The 15,341-nt window shown below is 41.2% G+C and overlaps 1 protein-coding gene and 1 non-coding gene across 4 annotated transcripts in view; one reads left to right on the top strand and one right to left on the bottom strand.

The window, feature by feature from the left end:
• Nucleotides 1–15,341, top strand: part of SIK3 (SIK family kinase 3) — a 239,568-nt gene that overhangs the window by 150,853 nt on the left and 73,374 nt on the right. For all 3 annotated transcript variants that reach the window (XM_042907377.1, XM_042907379.1, XM_042907376.1), the window contains exon 4: nt 12,166–12,327. In XM_042907377.1, coding sequence (XP_042763311.1) covers nt 12,166–12,327 — 162 coding nt within the window. The remainder of the gene's footprint in view (nt 1–12,165; nt 12,328–15,341) is intronic.
• Nucleotides 14,607–14,715, bottom strand: LOC122201485. Its single transcript, XR_006194195.1, has one exon. It is a non-coding gene; the product is annotated as a U6 spliceosomal RNA (small nuclear RNA).

Raw genomic sequence — 15,341 nt, 5'->3', positions numbered from 1 at the left:
AGAAGCGGACGCAAATGGAAAAACATCCCATGCTCATGGATTGGAAGAACAAATATTGTTAAAATGTCTATAGTACCCAAAGCAATCTACGCATTTTATGTAATCCCTATTGTATTTTTCAGAGGCTAGAACAAACAATCCTAAAATTTATATGGAACCAGAAAAGACCTCAAATAGCCAAAGCAGTCTTGGAAAAAAAGAAAAAAAGCAAAGCTGGTGGCATCCAATTCTGGACTTCAAGCTGTATTACAAAGCTGTCATCAAAACAGTGTGATACACAAAAACAGACACGTAGATCAGTGGAACAGAGTAGAAAACCCAGAAATGGACCCACAGCTATGTGGTCAGCTCATCTTCGACAAGGCAGGAAAGAGTATCCAGTGGGAAAAAGACAGTGTCTTCAACAAATGGTGTTGGAAAAACTGTACAGTGCAACAGGCAGAAGAATGAACCTGGATCGCTTTCCTACACCATACACAAAAATAAACTCGAAATGGATGAAAGACCTAAATGTGAGACAGGAAACCATCAAAATCCTGGGGGCAGCAACCTCTTTGACCTCAGCCATAGCAGCTTCTTACTAGACATGTTTCTGGAGGCAAGGGAAACAAAAGCAAAAATGAACTATTGAGAATTCAGCCAGATAAAAAGCTTCTGCATAGCGAAGGAAACAATCAACAAAACTGAGATCATTGGTCCCATTTTATTTAAAAAAAATTTTTTTTATCCTGTTAGCAAAGAGTTTTTTTTAATTTTATTTTTCATTTTTTTTAAAATACATCCAAATTAGTTAGCATATAGTGCAACAATGATTTCAGGAGTAGATTCCTTAGTGCCCTTACCCTTTTAGCCCATCCCTCCTCCCACAACCCCTCCAGTAACCTTCAGTTTGTTCTCCATATTTATGAGTCTCCTCTGTTTTGTCCCCCTCCCTGGTTTTATATTATTTTTGTTTCCCTTCCCTTATATTCATCTGTTTTGTGTCTTAAAGTCTTCATATGAGTGAAGTCATAGGATTTTTGTCTTTCTCTGACTAATTTCACTTAGCATAATACCCTCCAGTTCCATCCACATAGTTGCAAATGGCAAGATTTCATTCTTTTTGATTGCCAAGTAATACTCCATTGTGTGTGTGTGTGTGTGTGTGTGTGTGTGTGTGTGTGTGTGTACACCACATCTTCTTTATCCATTCCTCCATTGATGGAAAAAGACATTTGGGCTCTTTCCATACTTTGGGTATTGTTGATAGTGCTGCTATAAACATGGGTGTGTGTCCCTTTGAAACAGCACACTGTATCCTGTGGATAAATGCCTAGTATTGCAATTGCTGGGTTGTAGGGTAGTTCTGTTTTGTTTTTTGAGGAACCTCCATACTGTTTTCCAGAGTGGCCGCACCAGCTTGCATTCCCATGGTCCCATTTTAAAAGCCATTATGTTAAAAGACACATCGCATACAGTTTTACCTTTATAACCATTTTAAGTAGATAGTTCGGCATTAGTTATATTCATGTTATTGTGCTACCATCACCAGTGTCCATTTACAGAACTCTTTTTGTCTTGCAAAACTCAAAGTCTGTGCCCATTAATCACTAACTTCACATTTACTTGTTTCCCATCCCTTGGCAGCCCCATTCTACATTGTCTCTATGAACTTGACTATTCTAGTTACCACTTAACAGTAGAATCATAGTATTTGTCCTTCTGTGACTGGCTTGTTATACTTCGCATTATGTCCTTAAGGCTCCTCCACGTTGTATGTATCAAACTTTCCTTCCTCTTTAAGGCTGAATATTATTCTGTTGTGTGTACAGACCACTTTTTGTTTATTTATCCACAGATGGCTACATGGGTTGTGTCTACCTTTTGGCTGTTGGACAGAATGATGTTATGAATATAGGCATACAAATGTTAGATTCCATTTTTAAAAGCTTTTTAATATAAGCATTTTCAAATATATGTAAGAGGGAAGAGAATAGTACAATAAACTCTCATATGCTCATCATCCAGTTTTGACAGTTACCAACATTTTGCTGTTTTTGTTTCACCCTTTATCCCAACTTTTTTTTGGTTAAAGTATTTTAAAGCAAATTTGAGAAATCATATAATCTCACTCATAAATATTCATTTACTCACTCATAAATATTTAACATTTTCATATATATATTAATATATATATTTTCATATGTATATATATATGGAGAGAGAGCGAGAGACTTTAAAAAACTTTACCATAATACCTAACTCAAGGTCACCAATCCTGTCTTTTTCTTTGTTAGCTCTTAAAACCTATGCAATAAATTCTCAATTTCAAATGTTTTGCCATTTTAGAATATATGATTATAGATTATTTGTATTTAAATTTTTTTAATGTTTCTTTATTTTTTGAAGGAGAGAGACACAGAGTGAGAGCGGGGGAGGGGCAGAGGAGAGAGAGGGAGACACAGAATTCGAAGCAGGCTCCAGGTTCTGAGCCGTCAGTACAGAGCCCGACACGGGGCTTGATCTCACGAGCCATGAGATTATGACCTAAGCTAAAGTAAGATGCTCAACCAACTGAGCCACCCGGGCACCCCACGATTATATATATTTTAGATTCTAGTTCTCCCTTGACATATTCTGTCTTTTCATCTTTTTTGTATATCTTGTCGTATGTTTTCTTTAACATAATAATTGTCATTTTGAAGTCCTTGCCTGCTAACTCTGAGTCATCTTTGGTTTTGCTTTAATCTCTTGACTATTGACTTCAATCTCTTGACTATTGGTCACTTTTCCTGCTTCTTCCCATGTTTAGTAATTTTTTGTTGTTTGCTAGATATTAAGGGTGACATGTTGTAGAGACTCTGGATTATGTTATCTTCTGTGGTGTTGAGTTTGTTCAGTCAGGAAGTTAAGTTACATATGGATCAACTTGATCATGCTGAGGGTTGGTTTTAGGCTTTGTTAGGGTGGTTTTATGAGTTTTACTTACTATTCCTTTGGCACAGTCCTTACTCCTAGGGCTTTGTCTAATGAGGCCTCAACTGAGTGCCTAGAATATTCACAGAGGTCTCTCCTTATAAGCTAAATCTGAACTCCATCTCCTGAATGCTATGGGACATCTAAAAATTTCTCTGTAGCTTTCATTCTCCCATCAGTTTTTTTCTGCTAGGCCTTCCATTGTCTTGCTTTGCATATGTGCAGTTTGGGAGTTGGCCAAGTACCTGAGTGGAATTTCTATGCTAATTGTTGGTGTTCCTTTTCTGCTATCCCACCACCCAAATTCTAGCTGTGTTACTAGCCCCTAACTCTGATCTCTTTCCTCTACCCTAACCTACTTCTCTTTGCTTGACCTCTGTCTCCCTAGGTTGTGGTTTGGGGTGAATATGGGGTTTACCTCTTATGCTTTCTGTGAAGAATCATAGTCTTTTGCTGGTTATTGTCCGTTGTCTGCAAATAGTCCAACTTTTATAGATGGTTCAATATCAGCTACTCTTTCATAATCAAAACTAAAGTCTACAATACCATTCTTATACCCAACAAAATTAACAGTGTTTTCTTCTAATAAATAAAACAGGGCATGTTTAGCTCTCTCTACTTGTCCCAAAACGTCTTATTATAGTTTGCTCAAATCATGATGTAGCAAAGCCCATACGTGCATTAAGTTGATAAGTGTCTCAAATTTTTTATCATTTGTAACAACCCTAACCCTCTCCGGCAGACGTCTACACACTTATTTCTATGCCATTTATTTGTTGAAGAAACCGGATCATCTTGTAAAATTTCCTGCATTATGGATTTGAATCCTTATCGTGTCAGTCCGCGTGTTCCTCTAGGTCGCGATTTTGTGTAAAGTGGTTTGGTTAAATACAGGCCAACATGGGGGCGATGGGGACAAGACCACTTCATCGTCTTCCTCTTGCATCATCTCAGGAGTCATGTAATGTATGGTTTCCCCACTTTTAGTGATGTATAAAGTTTTATAAAGTTCTTATAAAGTTTCCCATCAGACCTTGACGTAATGGTTTAGCTACCCTTCTAATTTATTGCTTAGACACATATTTCATTAGAAATTGCAAAGTTGTCATTTTCCGATTCTCTCATTCCTTCTGTGTATTTGTGAATTCTAATTCTTTTGTGGAGAACTTTGCCTGTAAACTGTTTAGAAAGTGTAGTAAAGGCAAAATAAGTGCTTGATTCTTTTCCTTTATGTATTAAATTTCAGAATGATGAATTGGTACCCTACCAATCTCCAGTGGTGACCAGAAAAGTTGATTTTATTTGTAATATCAATGTGAATTTATGACTCTTAATACATTTGATGTGTGTCAGTCCCTTGAGCCATTAGTCTTTTGATGTTTAAAGTTTTCCACTTGGGCCAGCAGGAGCCTCTTTAAGTTGACACCTGTGTCCTTTTGACATGTTCCCATGTCCTTTTGATGACTTCCTTGCTTTTAGCTAAGCTATCCCAGGCCTACCCTGAATATTTCTCATCTCAGACCTGGAATCAAACCTGTCTTCTAGGGGCTGTGGTCCTTTCAAGTGGAAAATAGCACATAGAGACCAGAATCTGTGCCCTAGGGATGCTTATTACTGCTGCCGGTCTGTCATTGCTTAGAGGCCTTTTCAGGGCACAGAGGTAGGAGATCTGTATCGTTTATATAGAGAAAAGTAAAACACGGGTTTGTACTAACATCCCAATTGAAATGTAAGATTTCAGTCTTTTTAACTTCTTGAATATTGTATATTTATATCTTGTTTTTCTTATGCTGAAAATTGTGGTTCCAAATGACTTTGCGTATTACATATTTGATATGAGTGAATGAGGGCAATATTGATTCAAAACAATCCCAGTATTATTACAAATACTAAGGAGACTGGTTCTTTTTTTCCTTAAGTTATATCCCACTAAGGCAAAATACTGTGTCACTTAAAAAAATTACTCTCTGATTGGTTATGTCACAATTGAACTTACAACTAGGTCCATTTTTTCCCAGTTAGGTTTCAGGTGTCAGAAATTACTTTTTCTTCTGTTTGATTAAACTGTGAATTGTTTGATTTATTTAAAACATTACGTGTTTCCAAGGTTAAAGCTATAAAACAGTACATTCACGAAAGTCAAGTTTCCATCCCTTTTTCATCCCCCTGTAAGTAACCATTTTTAGAAATTTTTTACTTGACCTTTCTTCTTTTAGAAAACATATACACATGTATATACATGCACATTTGTATTTTCTCTTCCTTCTTGCAAACAGAAGCACACCATACATATTTTCTTACACCTTGCAGGGATTCAAGGATAGAAACTCATCGATGGACCATGAAACCTTAGTCTAAAAGGGAAGACACGCATGTTAAGAAATAATTGTAACACAGCTGTTCACTAATATTATAGAAATATCTAGAATAAAGGCCATTAGACACAGATTTTCTAATTTGTGCATTTTCTTCTAGGGTAGGTGAGTAGGTTAGGAAAAGCTTCAGATAAATGACCTTTCAGCTGGCTTCTAAAGAATGAGCTTGATTTGGAGCCTGTGAATTCTAAGAACCAGGGAATAGCCTCAGTATTACAAAGTTAGCCAACCCACGTTTGCTAGTATATTAGTGTAGCAAGTGAAACATTTGCATTACGTAAGAAATGTCTGAAGAGCATTCTTTTTTTTGAAATTTTTTAATGTTTATTTATTTTTGAGAGAGAGAGAAAGAGAGCACGCAGGGGAGGGGCAGAGAGAGAGGGAGATACAGAATCCAAAGTGGGCTCCAGCCTCTGAGCTGTCAGCACAGAGCCCAATGTGGGGCTCGAACCCACAAACTGTGAGATCATGACCTGAGCCAAAGTCGGACACTTAACTGACTGAGTCACCCAGGCACCCCTGTGTGAATAGCATTCTTGAAAGGCCTTTCAGAATATATGAGTTTCTGTTTCATAGGCTGCCTGGGCTTCACACTTAGTCTAGAAGTATTTTTTTAAGGAGCTACAAGAAAACAAATCCTCCTTTATACATTAATGTGAAAGAACTTCATATCAAAAGAATAGCCTGTTTTTGTTTTAAAAACTTAACATAAATAGTACTTAGTTTACAAACTTTGTTTAGTGGCACAATGAAGAATTAAGGAAATATGTCTTTATAAGTTTATAGACTTTTCTCTCATTGATATTTCTTGAGGTAATCTGTAGTTATGAAGCATCGATCATCTGCAGAGCATTTTTTTTAATGTGTATTTATTTTTGAGAGAGAGAGAGAGAGAGAGAGAGAGAGAGAGAAAGAGAGAAAGTGCAAGCACAAACGGGGGAGGGGCAGAGAGAGGAAACAGAATCCAAAGCGTGTTCCAGGCTCTGAGCTGTCAGTGCAGAGCTAGACGCGGGGCTCGAACTCATGAACGTCAAGATCATGACCTGAGCCAAACTTGGACGCGTAACCAACTGAGCCACCCAGGCACCCTTGCAGAACATTATTTTGTATATAGTAAGGAGGCAGAGGGAAAGATAGAAACAGTTCTAGGCATATCTTATGACTGTCTTACAAAGAAATTGTGTTTCCTCAAGACCTTTAAGGAAGAAGTTTAATTTACTTGGGATAGACCGAAGAAAACATAGTGTGCTTTTTGTTTTTAATTTTTTTTTTAACGTTTTTATTTATTTTTGAGACAGAGAGAGACAGAGCATGAATGGGGGAGGGTCAGAGAGAGAGGGAGACACAGAATCGGAAGCAGGCTCCAGGCTCCGAGCCATCAGCCCAGAGCCCGATGCGGGGCTCGAACTCACGGACCGTGAGATCGTGACCTGAGCTGAAGTCGGACGCTTAACCGACTGAGCCACCCAGGCGCCCCTGTTTTTAAATCTGCAGGAGTATTCAGTAACGAGAAACTCCAAATAATTCTGTATCCCAGTTGCAGTGGTAGTTCCATGAATGTACAGGTGTGACAAAATGAGATAGGGCTCTACTAACATTGTACCCGTGTCAGATTCTGGGTTTTTTCTATAATTATGTAAGATTTACCCACTGGAGGAAAGTGGGTGAAGGGTACATCGGACCTGTCCGTACGGTCTTTGCAACTTCCTGTGAATCTGTGATTATTTCAAAGTAAAAAGTTTTTTAGAAGCGTATTACTCTGGCAGTTGTTTTGAGAGTGGATCGCAGGGGGCCAAGGACTGAATCAGGGACACTCGTTAGGACCAATGTGACGAGCGATTACAGTGATCCAGGAGGGAGATAGTGGCTGTTGGCTAGGTTGCTGACACAAGGGTGGGGTGGAGGTGGCATGAGGGATTGTTGAATTCTGGGTATATTTTGAAGGTAGAGCTAATGAAATCTGCTGATGGATTGGATGTGGGTGTGGGAGAAAGAGAAGGGGGTGACAGCAAGGTTTTTGGCCTGGAAGCCTGGGAGCATGAAGAAAAGAGATAGCAGCTGGGAGTACTGGGGTAGCTCGGTCTGTTATGCGTACGACTCTTGATTTCAGCTCAGATCGTGATCGCAATGTTCATGAGTTTGAGCCCTGTGTCAGACTCTGTGCTGACGGCCTGGAGCCTTCTTGAGATTTTCATTTCCCCCCCTCCCCCTTTCCCCTTTCTCTTTCTCTCTCTTTCTCTCTCTTTCTCTCTCCCTCCCCGCTTGTGCTCTCTGTCTCAAAATAAATAAATAACCTTAAAAAAAAATGATTGCAACTAGATGTAGGAGTAAGTAAAGCAGGCTGCTGTAAGGTAGTTGGATTCTTGGCAAGGAAAACAAAGTACCAAACCTCTGTCCCCCAGTCCTCGGCAGCTTGGGGCCTGCAAGAGTTAGGGACCTGTGATATTACAGTGAGTGCACTCTTGTTAACCTGCTCCCTAGCAGCTGAGTTCTCTTGGCCTGGGCCTGGCTCTTCTGGAAAGGAGCATTTGTTTGATAAACAGGAAGTCGTTTCCATGGGTGTCGAAAGAAGAAATGATAGAGCTGAGTGGCAGAGCAAAGAACGGGCAGCTGTGGTTGGCTTGGAATTGGCAGAGACGTTCTCAGGTAGCCACCTAAGCTGAGCACACGGGCCCCTTTCCCCCCGTTCTAGACGGGGCTCTCTCTTTATCATGAAAAATGAAAAGTTTCTGCCCTGTTGTTTGACCTGCTGTCAGGGTACAGTCATTTTCAGCTAGTGTTTTGGGTCAGTTAGAGTCACAGACTTAGCAGACAGATGGAGACGCTCTCTGTTTATAGTGGAAAAGTGACTTATTTTAAGAAATGTTGGCTCCCCACCACCATCCCATTAGTGGCCTGCCTCTGATACTGCAGTGAGGCTGAGCAAGGGAAGTGAAGACCGCCTCGTGTGTATTTTTGCTCTTTGAAAGGTTAGAATCTAAATGTACCACAAGATATTTCTTCCTGAGTCAGATTAGGACAAAATTACAAGCAGTGAATTCTGAAGCAGACTTTCTATGCGTGCCTGCTCTCATGCCTTTAAACTTCAGAATTCATTCCCTCCACTTCTAAGAACTGTGCTCCTCGCGACGTGTGTGTATCACCCGGTGTCACTGACGTCTTCCCAGTTTGCGAGGAAGAGCAGATAAAAACGATGAAAGAAGTCCAGTGCCGCGTGTGATTTGTGGTGATTTACACTCCTGCCTTTTGATAAGAGCTTGAAACAGGAGGCCCATTTTCTCCTTTCAGCTGAGAATCCCCTCATCCTTGTCTCCCCTGCCGTGGTTGGAATGAAGCTGTGATAGACAAGAAACTTGAAATTGGCCCCGGAGGTAGAGTGGCAGCTAAGTAGACAAGTAGCGAATTGTCAACGAAGGACCCACAGTGTGGCAGGGCTGGAGCGTGGCCCGGCTCTGGGCCAGGGGCTGGGGAGCCGGGGGCATGGCTGCTGTGTGGGAAGTTGGGGACTGAGGGTGGGGTTGTGTGTCGCCCAGTGTTTAGGAGAGGTAGCTCCCCGAACCGCCTGGAAGAAGCAGAACGATTCCTTAGCGCTCCTTGCCCCTGGGGTTTATCCCCACACAATTCAGAATGTGTTTTACTTTGAATACTGAGTGGTTCGGGAGCCACTTGGTTTCTTTCGCATTCTGAGGTCACCCCAGTATTCATCCAAATGCCGTGACTTTGTGGCAAGTCCAGGCTGGGCCGCGGCTCTGGGTTTCTTTGCTGGAAGTTAAACATCACACGTGAGCTTGCAGCATTTTCACTGCCTGCCCGTAGGGCACACTCCGACGTGAAGCAGCCATTTGCCCCCTGGCAGCCGAGAGGCGGTTTCAGCAGGGGCTGGAAACCACGGCAGGCTGCTGGCTTCCTGGCACACCCACCAGCTCCCGTGGCTTTGCTCTGAAAGCAGACTAACAGGGATGGGAGGGGGGGTGGCCGTGGTGGCGGTAGCAAGATGGGCCAAAGTGAAAGCGGAGGCTGGAGTCTGAACGGTATAGAGCCGTTAAGATGATCCTGGATGGCGGAAGAGCCCAGTGCTCCCAAAGCTGAGAAAACCTGAACGTCAGACACAGCAGCTGGAAAAAAAACATCTGATGCTCGCAGCCTGCACTGTAGAAAGTGATTTGTTGATCTTTGCATTCGTAGCTGTAGGGATACCGTAGGTGTCTTTGGGAAAATACTATATAGTTGAAGCTCTTTCATCCAGCGTGCTGTCAAAAATACCTTTTAACCAGAAACACGTAACAGTGACGATTGATGTATATCAATGCCTTTAAGCTCTGCAGAATCCCGGCCCCCCGCCCCCCGAAGAAGCAAATGCTTAAATATTCTTTGTATGGTACTGAGTGGGCCTTCTTAAAAACAGCTTTTTAAATGTCCTTGGAAGTCAGAGTTCTATCATATATGGTGACTCTTAATCATAGTACCAGTTTATTCCCAAACACGCTATCCTTTCTTTGGCCATAGCATGTAACAGGGTTTATTTCCGTTCAGCAGATCAAGAGGTGGGGATATTGGCAGCATAACCGATTTGTCCAAGGACAACCAGCGTGTCATTGTGGAGAAAAAATGGGACTAGGCTGCATTCCACCGGCTCCTGGCCTGTGTAGCAATTTTGAGAACTTTCCAATCGTTTTAGGAAAACAAAGTACTTAGAAAATATAAAGAGTCTTTTTTTTTTTAATAAAAGAAAATCACTTATTTTGGAAATCACGAAATTAATCATTCTGTTGTATTTAAGAAGCTCTTTGATGTGTTCTGGTAATTAGTATTTACTGCCAGACGAATGTCTCTTGGGCATTTTAATTAATGGGTGGCTTGGCCAAATGAGCTTCTGATGGTAAACCTTCATAAGGGTTTATTTTTATGTTTCTCAAGAATAGCTGTCTCTTCAAAGCCCTTTAATTAGACAAAGTTTAGCAGCTAAAACATATTATTAGAATAATTAGGCCTTGGGTTAAGAGGAATAGGGGGTCAAAGGAGCAGGTACTGCTAGAGAGTGGCGTCCGAAAATAAAACCTAGCGTTTCACATGTGATGGATGTCCCGTTCTGTAACAGCTTACATACATTAAGTGACTCTCCCTAGTTAGGGACTTTGTGTTGTTTCAGGTTCATGTGACAGATCTCACCTGAAGTGTAAATACACCAGAGTGCACACTCGTTTATCACTACCTCTGAACTCCTGGAGAAAGTGGTGGTCTAGACCTTAACCCTCTAAGCTAAAGGCTTCCTGTTTTCTTTCTTGTTTTCTACTACCTTGGTCATCGTGGCTATAATAAGTGATTGCTTTTTGAGGAAAATGCTTCAAAGAACTGGCGTAGGAGCCACTTGATAATACTAACAATTACAATAATTCCGTTGAAGGGTCTTTCTTAATAATTTAAGTGATGCTCTGAGACGCTGTTCTTAAAATTACTGTAGTATTTGATCTCCAATATTTTATGCTCTTTGTGGTCAGAATGCTCTTTGAATTATTTGAAAGTCTGCTGTGTGGATGGATTGGCATTTGGCTCCCCTTCTTCACGCTCCTTGTCCTAAGCCCTCCATCTTGGTAAGCACTACGAGGGCGTATGTTTTATCTCAGACTTCCTCTTTGTGATGAAGAAAAGATCTATCCGACTGGTCCTGTGGGTGATCAAGATGGCGCCAAAGACAGCTGGGTAGGAAGATTGAAACTACTACCGTTGATGAGCAGACAATAATACACTTGTTTATATCGTCTGATTTTTTACTTTCCCAGTGTCTCGGGATGCTTACGGTTAGTTTAAGGATAGTGCCAATGAGACTATTGGAGGTTTTAAGTAGAGCAAGCTGTCTTGCCAGTGTTTCTAATCTCATCAGCTGTTATGATCTGGGTATGTTGTTAGGTGAAGAAATGGGTTGAGGATTCACTGGTTCAGAATAAACCTGCCACTATTAGAAAAAAAGTACTTACTTTTCTGGTACTGGTAATTAGTAATTCATGGTATTGGCTATGGGTCAACCAGCTCATTTTTAAATATAGAAGATAGTCTGATTTATAGTATTACAAAGTTTATCACATGTAAAATCTTTCGCTATACCTTAGTTAGCCACATAGCCAATGAAATAATTTCACTGAGGTGGTAAAAGCTTCCTTTATTTTCAGTTGATGTTGTCTGTAAAAACTAACAGCGGTTTAATAAATACTTGAAAAGCACAATAAATGCAGACGGAAAGATACCGACATATTCCAGTATGATGCGTTCCAGAGTATAGTCACCAAATAAGTACATTTTTATGTTAAACTTTAAAACTTTGAGAAAGTGGAAGAGACATTAGCATCGATGGGCTCCTATATAAAGCTGTTTTCCCCCTTAGCAGTGACTAACTTCTGTCTACTCTTCCCCCAAATGATTGATTATCGTGATTCTGCTTTTTGAGTCACGCGTTAGCACAGGAAATATTGCTGATTCTTATCTTCATGTATATGTTTGCTGTGTGTATGTAATCTTTTGCAATGGAGATAAGAAAAAGGAGGTGTTGAATGTTATGATTTTCCAAAAATACCATTAAAAGCCTCAGAACTTTTTTTTTTCCTTCTTACAGTAGAGCATATGTATTCTTATGCATAGTTATGTATACTTAAAACGGTTTGGATACTGCTTGCCGATGGGTTTTTATAGATACAAACTAGAGCCACCAATGTTGCCATTTGTTTGTTTCACTTCTTCAACTGTTCATCTGGTAGGCCCCCTTGCATCCCTCCTGGAGTCTACCTTTTGAAATGATACCAGTGTGCAAAATGAGAACTGACTGTGCTCTTTTTCACCACAGACCACCTGGTGGCCCATGGCAGAATGGCAGAGAAGGAGGCCCGTCGGAAGTTCAAACAGATTGTGGCAGCTGTCTATTTTTGTCACTGTCGGAATATTGTTCATCGTGATCTAAAAGCTGAAAATTTGCTTCTGGATGCCAATCTGAATATTAAAATAGCAGGTGAGAAGTGTGTTGAGGATGTGAAATGGGAACAAAAGAACTTTTCCTTCAAGGTTCTTAAGCCAGGGATTGTCTATTTCCATCTCTTCAGAAAGAAGTAATGTGAAAATACAAGATTTGTGTGTTGGGGAGGGCTTGAAAATTGATAAGCTCTAAAAATACATTTATGTTATTTTTCATGCAGTATTAGATGGAACTAGGCCAGGGAGCAAGAAGGAAAAGAGTGATGTTTAAAGTTCTCTTATTTTGGGGGCGCCTGGCTGGCTCAGTCGGTTAAGCGTCCGACGTCAGCTCAGGTCATGGTCTCTTGGCTCGTGAGTCCGAGTCCCGCATCCGGCTCTGTGCTGACAGCTCGGAGCCTGGAGCCTGCTTTGGATTCTGTGTCTCCCAGTCTCTCTCTCTGCCCTTCCCCTGCTTGCACTCTGTCTCTCTCTCTTAAAAATAAATACATATTGGGGCACCCGGGTGGCTCAGTCAGTTAAGTGTCCAACTTTGGCTCAGGTCATGATCTCACAGTTCATGGGTTCAAGCCCCGCGTCGGGCTCTGGGCTGACAGCTCAGAGCCTGGAGCCTGCTTCAGATTCTGTGTCTCCCTGTCTCTCTGCTCCTCTCCCACACACACACACACACACACACACACACACACACACACACACTCTCTCTCTCTCTCTCCCTCCCTCCCTCCCTCCCTCCCTCCCTCCTTCAAAAATAAATAAACATTAAAAAAAAAGTACACTTAAAATTCTCTTATTTTGGTTGACAGTCGTTTTTGAATAATAAGGAATAAAGTGTAGCATAAAGCAGTGAGAACAAGTGTTAAGCTTGTATACTCCATCAGCTTTACTTGAAGAGGTGGATTTATGGCACTGCTGGTATAGAGCATGCTTATTGTACAGACTGCAGTTTTATGATAATTTAGGAAAAACAGATCTTGTATTGGTTTAAAGACAGTCGATCTCTTTGTGTGCTCACATTTCACTCATCTGTTCATCTGAAGGTGCCTAAAAAGTACTTTTCACCGCCTCGATCTGCTCCTACTTTAATGAACGATCAGCATTTGCCTAGCCAATACAAGCTCACCACCTATTGATAAAAGAAAGTGGCTGCAGTCTAGACAGAAACTACAAACATGAGTAGAAACCCGTTTTTTTTTCCTGACAGTTTTCAGTATTGCATTGGGTGTCCCTCATCTCACGGGTCAAAAGGGAGGGGGGGGGTCTCATATACAAAACGGTACAGCTAGAATGTAATTGCCCTGGAAGCCAAAGTAAAAAGCAGTTCTAGAGACTTCCCTCCTTAAAAGGGTGGGAGTGGAGAGTTGAGACAGTGTTCTATTACAGGTTAAAGTACCTGCATTGTACCCTTTCAGGTTGGTGACTCTGCGGACGGTTATGTGTAGATGAGTCTGTCCTCTTTCCAGGCTCTGCTTTCACATCCTTGGAATGTCACCTACCTTTTTATTTACCTATGTTATGCTGACAGATGCACGGTTGTTTAGTACTTTCACATGGTTGTAAGCTCTTGGAGTCCTGCATTTGCCCAGTACGTAGTAGACAAGAAAGAGATGCTTTCTTTATCTTCTATAAAATCGCATTTTTCCTTTGTCCTTATGTCTGTTTTCTGTTCTCCAAAGCTCTCTAGACTCTAGCAGTTCCCACAGAAGTGGGTAGTATGGAAAGACCTGGCAACTTCAAACCCTCTTTTGTCATTTTCACTGGAGCTTCAATTAAATTAATGGCAATAACATCTACTAAGCGTCGCAATCCTTAGAAGTATAATAAAATGTTGTGTTAGTTTCCTACTGTTGCTGTAATAAATGACCACAAACACAGTGGCTTGAAACAATATACATTTATTATCTTACAGTTCTAGAAGTCAGAAATTGCAAACGAGTCTTTTTTTCTTTTTTAAAAATGTTTCTCCGTTTTTTTATTTTAATTTCAGTATAGTTTTTTTAATGTTTTTATTTATTTATTTATTTATTTATTTATTTATTTATTTATTGAGAGAAAGAGAGCACGCAAGCAGAGGGGCAGAGGGGCAGAGGGGCGGGGGGAGACAGAGGATCCAAAGTGGGCTCTGTGCTGACAGCAGTGAGCCCGATGTGGGGCTCAAACTCACGAAACGTGAAATCATGACCTGAGCCAGAGTGAGACACTTAACCGACTGAGCCACACAGGCGCCCCTTAATTCCAGGCTAGTTCATATGCAGTGTATATTTAGTTTCAGGTGTGCCCTGCAGTGATTCAACAACTCTGTACATTGCTCGGTGCTCATGAGAACACATGGCACGCTTCACGAATTTGCGTGTATCATCCTTGTGCAGAGGCTGTGCTAGTCTTCTCCGTATCGTTCCACTTTTAGTCTGTGTGCTGCTGAAATGAGCACCTGAAATGAGTCTTACGGGACTAAAATTATGGCGTTGGTAGGACCGATTTCATCTGGCGTCTCTGGGGAGTCCATCTCCTTGCTTTTTTTAGCTTCTAGAGGTCCCCGTGCTCTTTGGTTCTGGAAGTTTCCTCACAGCACTCGCACTCCCATTGTCACATCTCCCACTCCTGCCCCGATCCCCTGCTTCCTCTGAACGGGACCCTTGTGGTTACAGTGAGCCCTCCTGGATAATCCAGGATGATCTCCCCATCACCCGTTCACATCAGCGGAGGCCCCTTTTTGCCGTAGGTAGCACACTCACAAATTCAACGGGGTAGGATGTGGCTGGCTTTTGAGGGGTTTTATTTAGCCTGCCACAGATGGGATGGTAGTGTTTTTTGGATTATTGATTTGGGTAGTGAGCTAAAGGAAGGCCCTCTTTTTCTTCTCCAGTTGTATTCTACCTTCACTGAACAGAGGTTGAAGAATTTTTATGCTTCCTTGGTTCTTGATTTTGACTTTAGAACGATTTTGATTTAGTTAAGGGAGATTAGTATGGCTCTTTGTTTTTGTTTGAGAAACCGAGTGTAAAAGCAGGGGTCAGTGATAACTGAAATTAGAAACTCCACGGACAAATACTTGGG

Source organism: Panthera leo, chromosome D1, assembly GCF_018350215.1.
Source record: "Panthera leo isolate Ple1 chromosome D1, P.leo_Ple1_pat1.1, whole genome shotgun sequence".
Taxonomy (NCBI): Eukaryota; Metazoa; Chordata; class Mammalia; order Carnivora; family Felidae; genus Panthera; species Panthera leo.
Note: the sequence above shows the minus strand (reverse complement) of the source record. Positions and strands in the feature narration are given on the sequence as shown.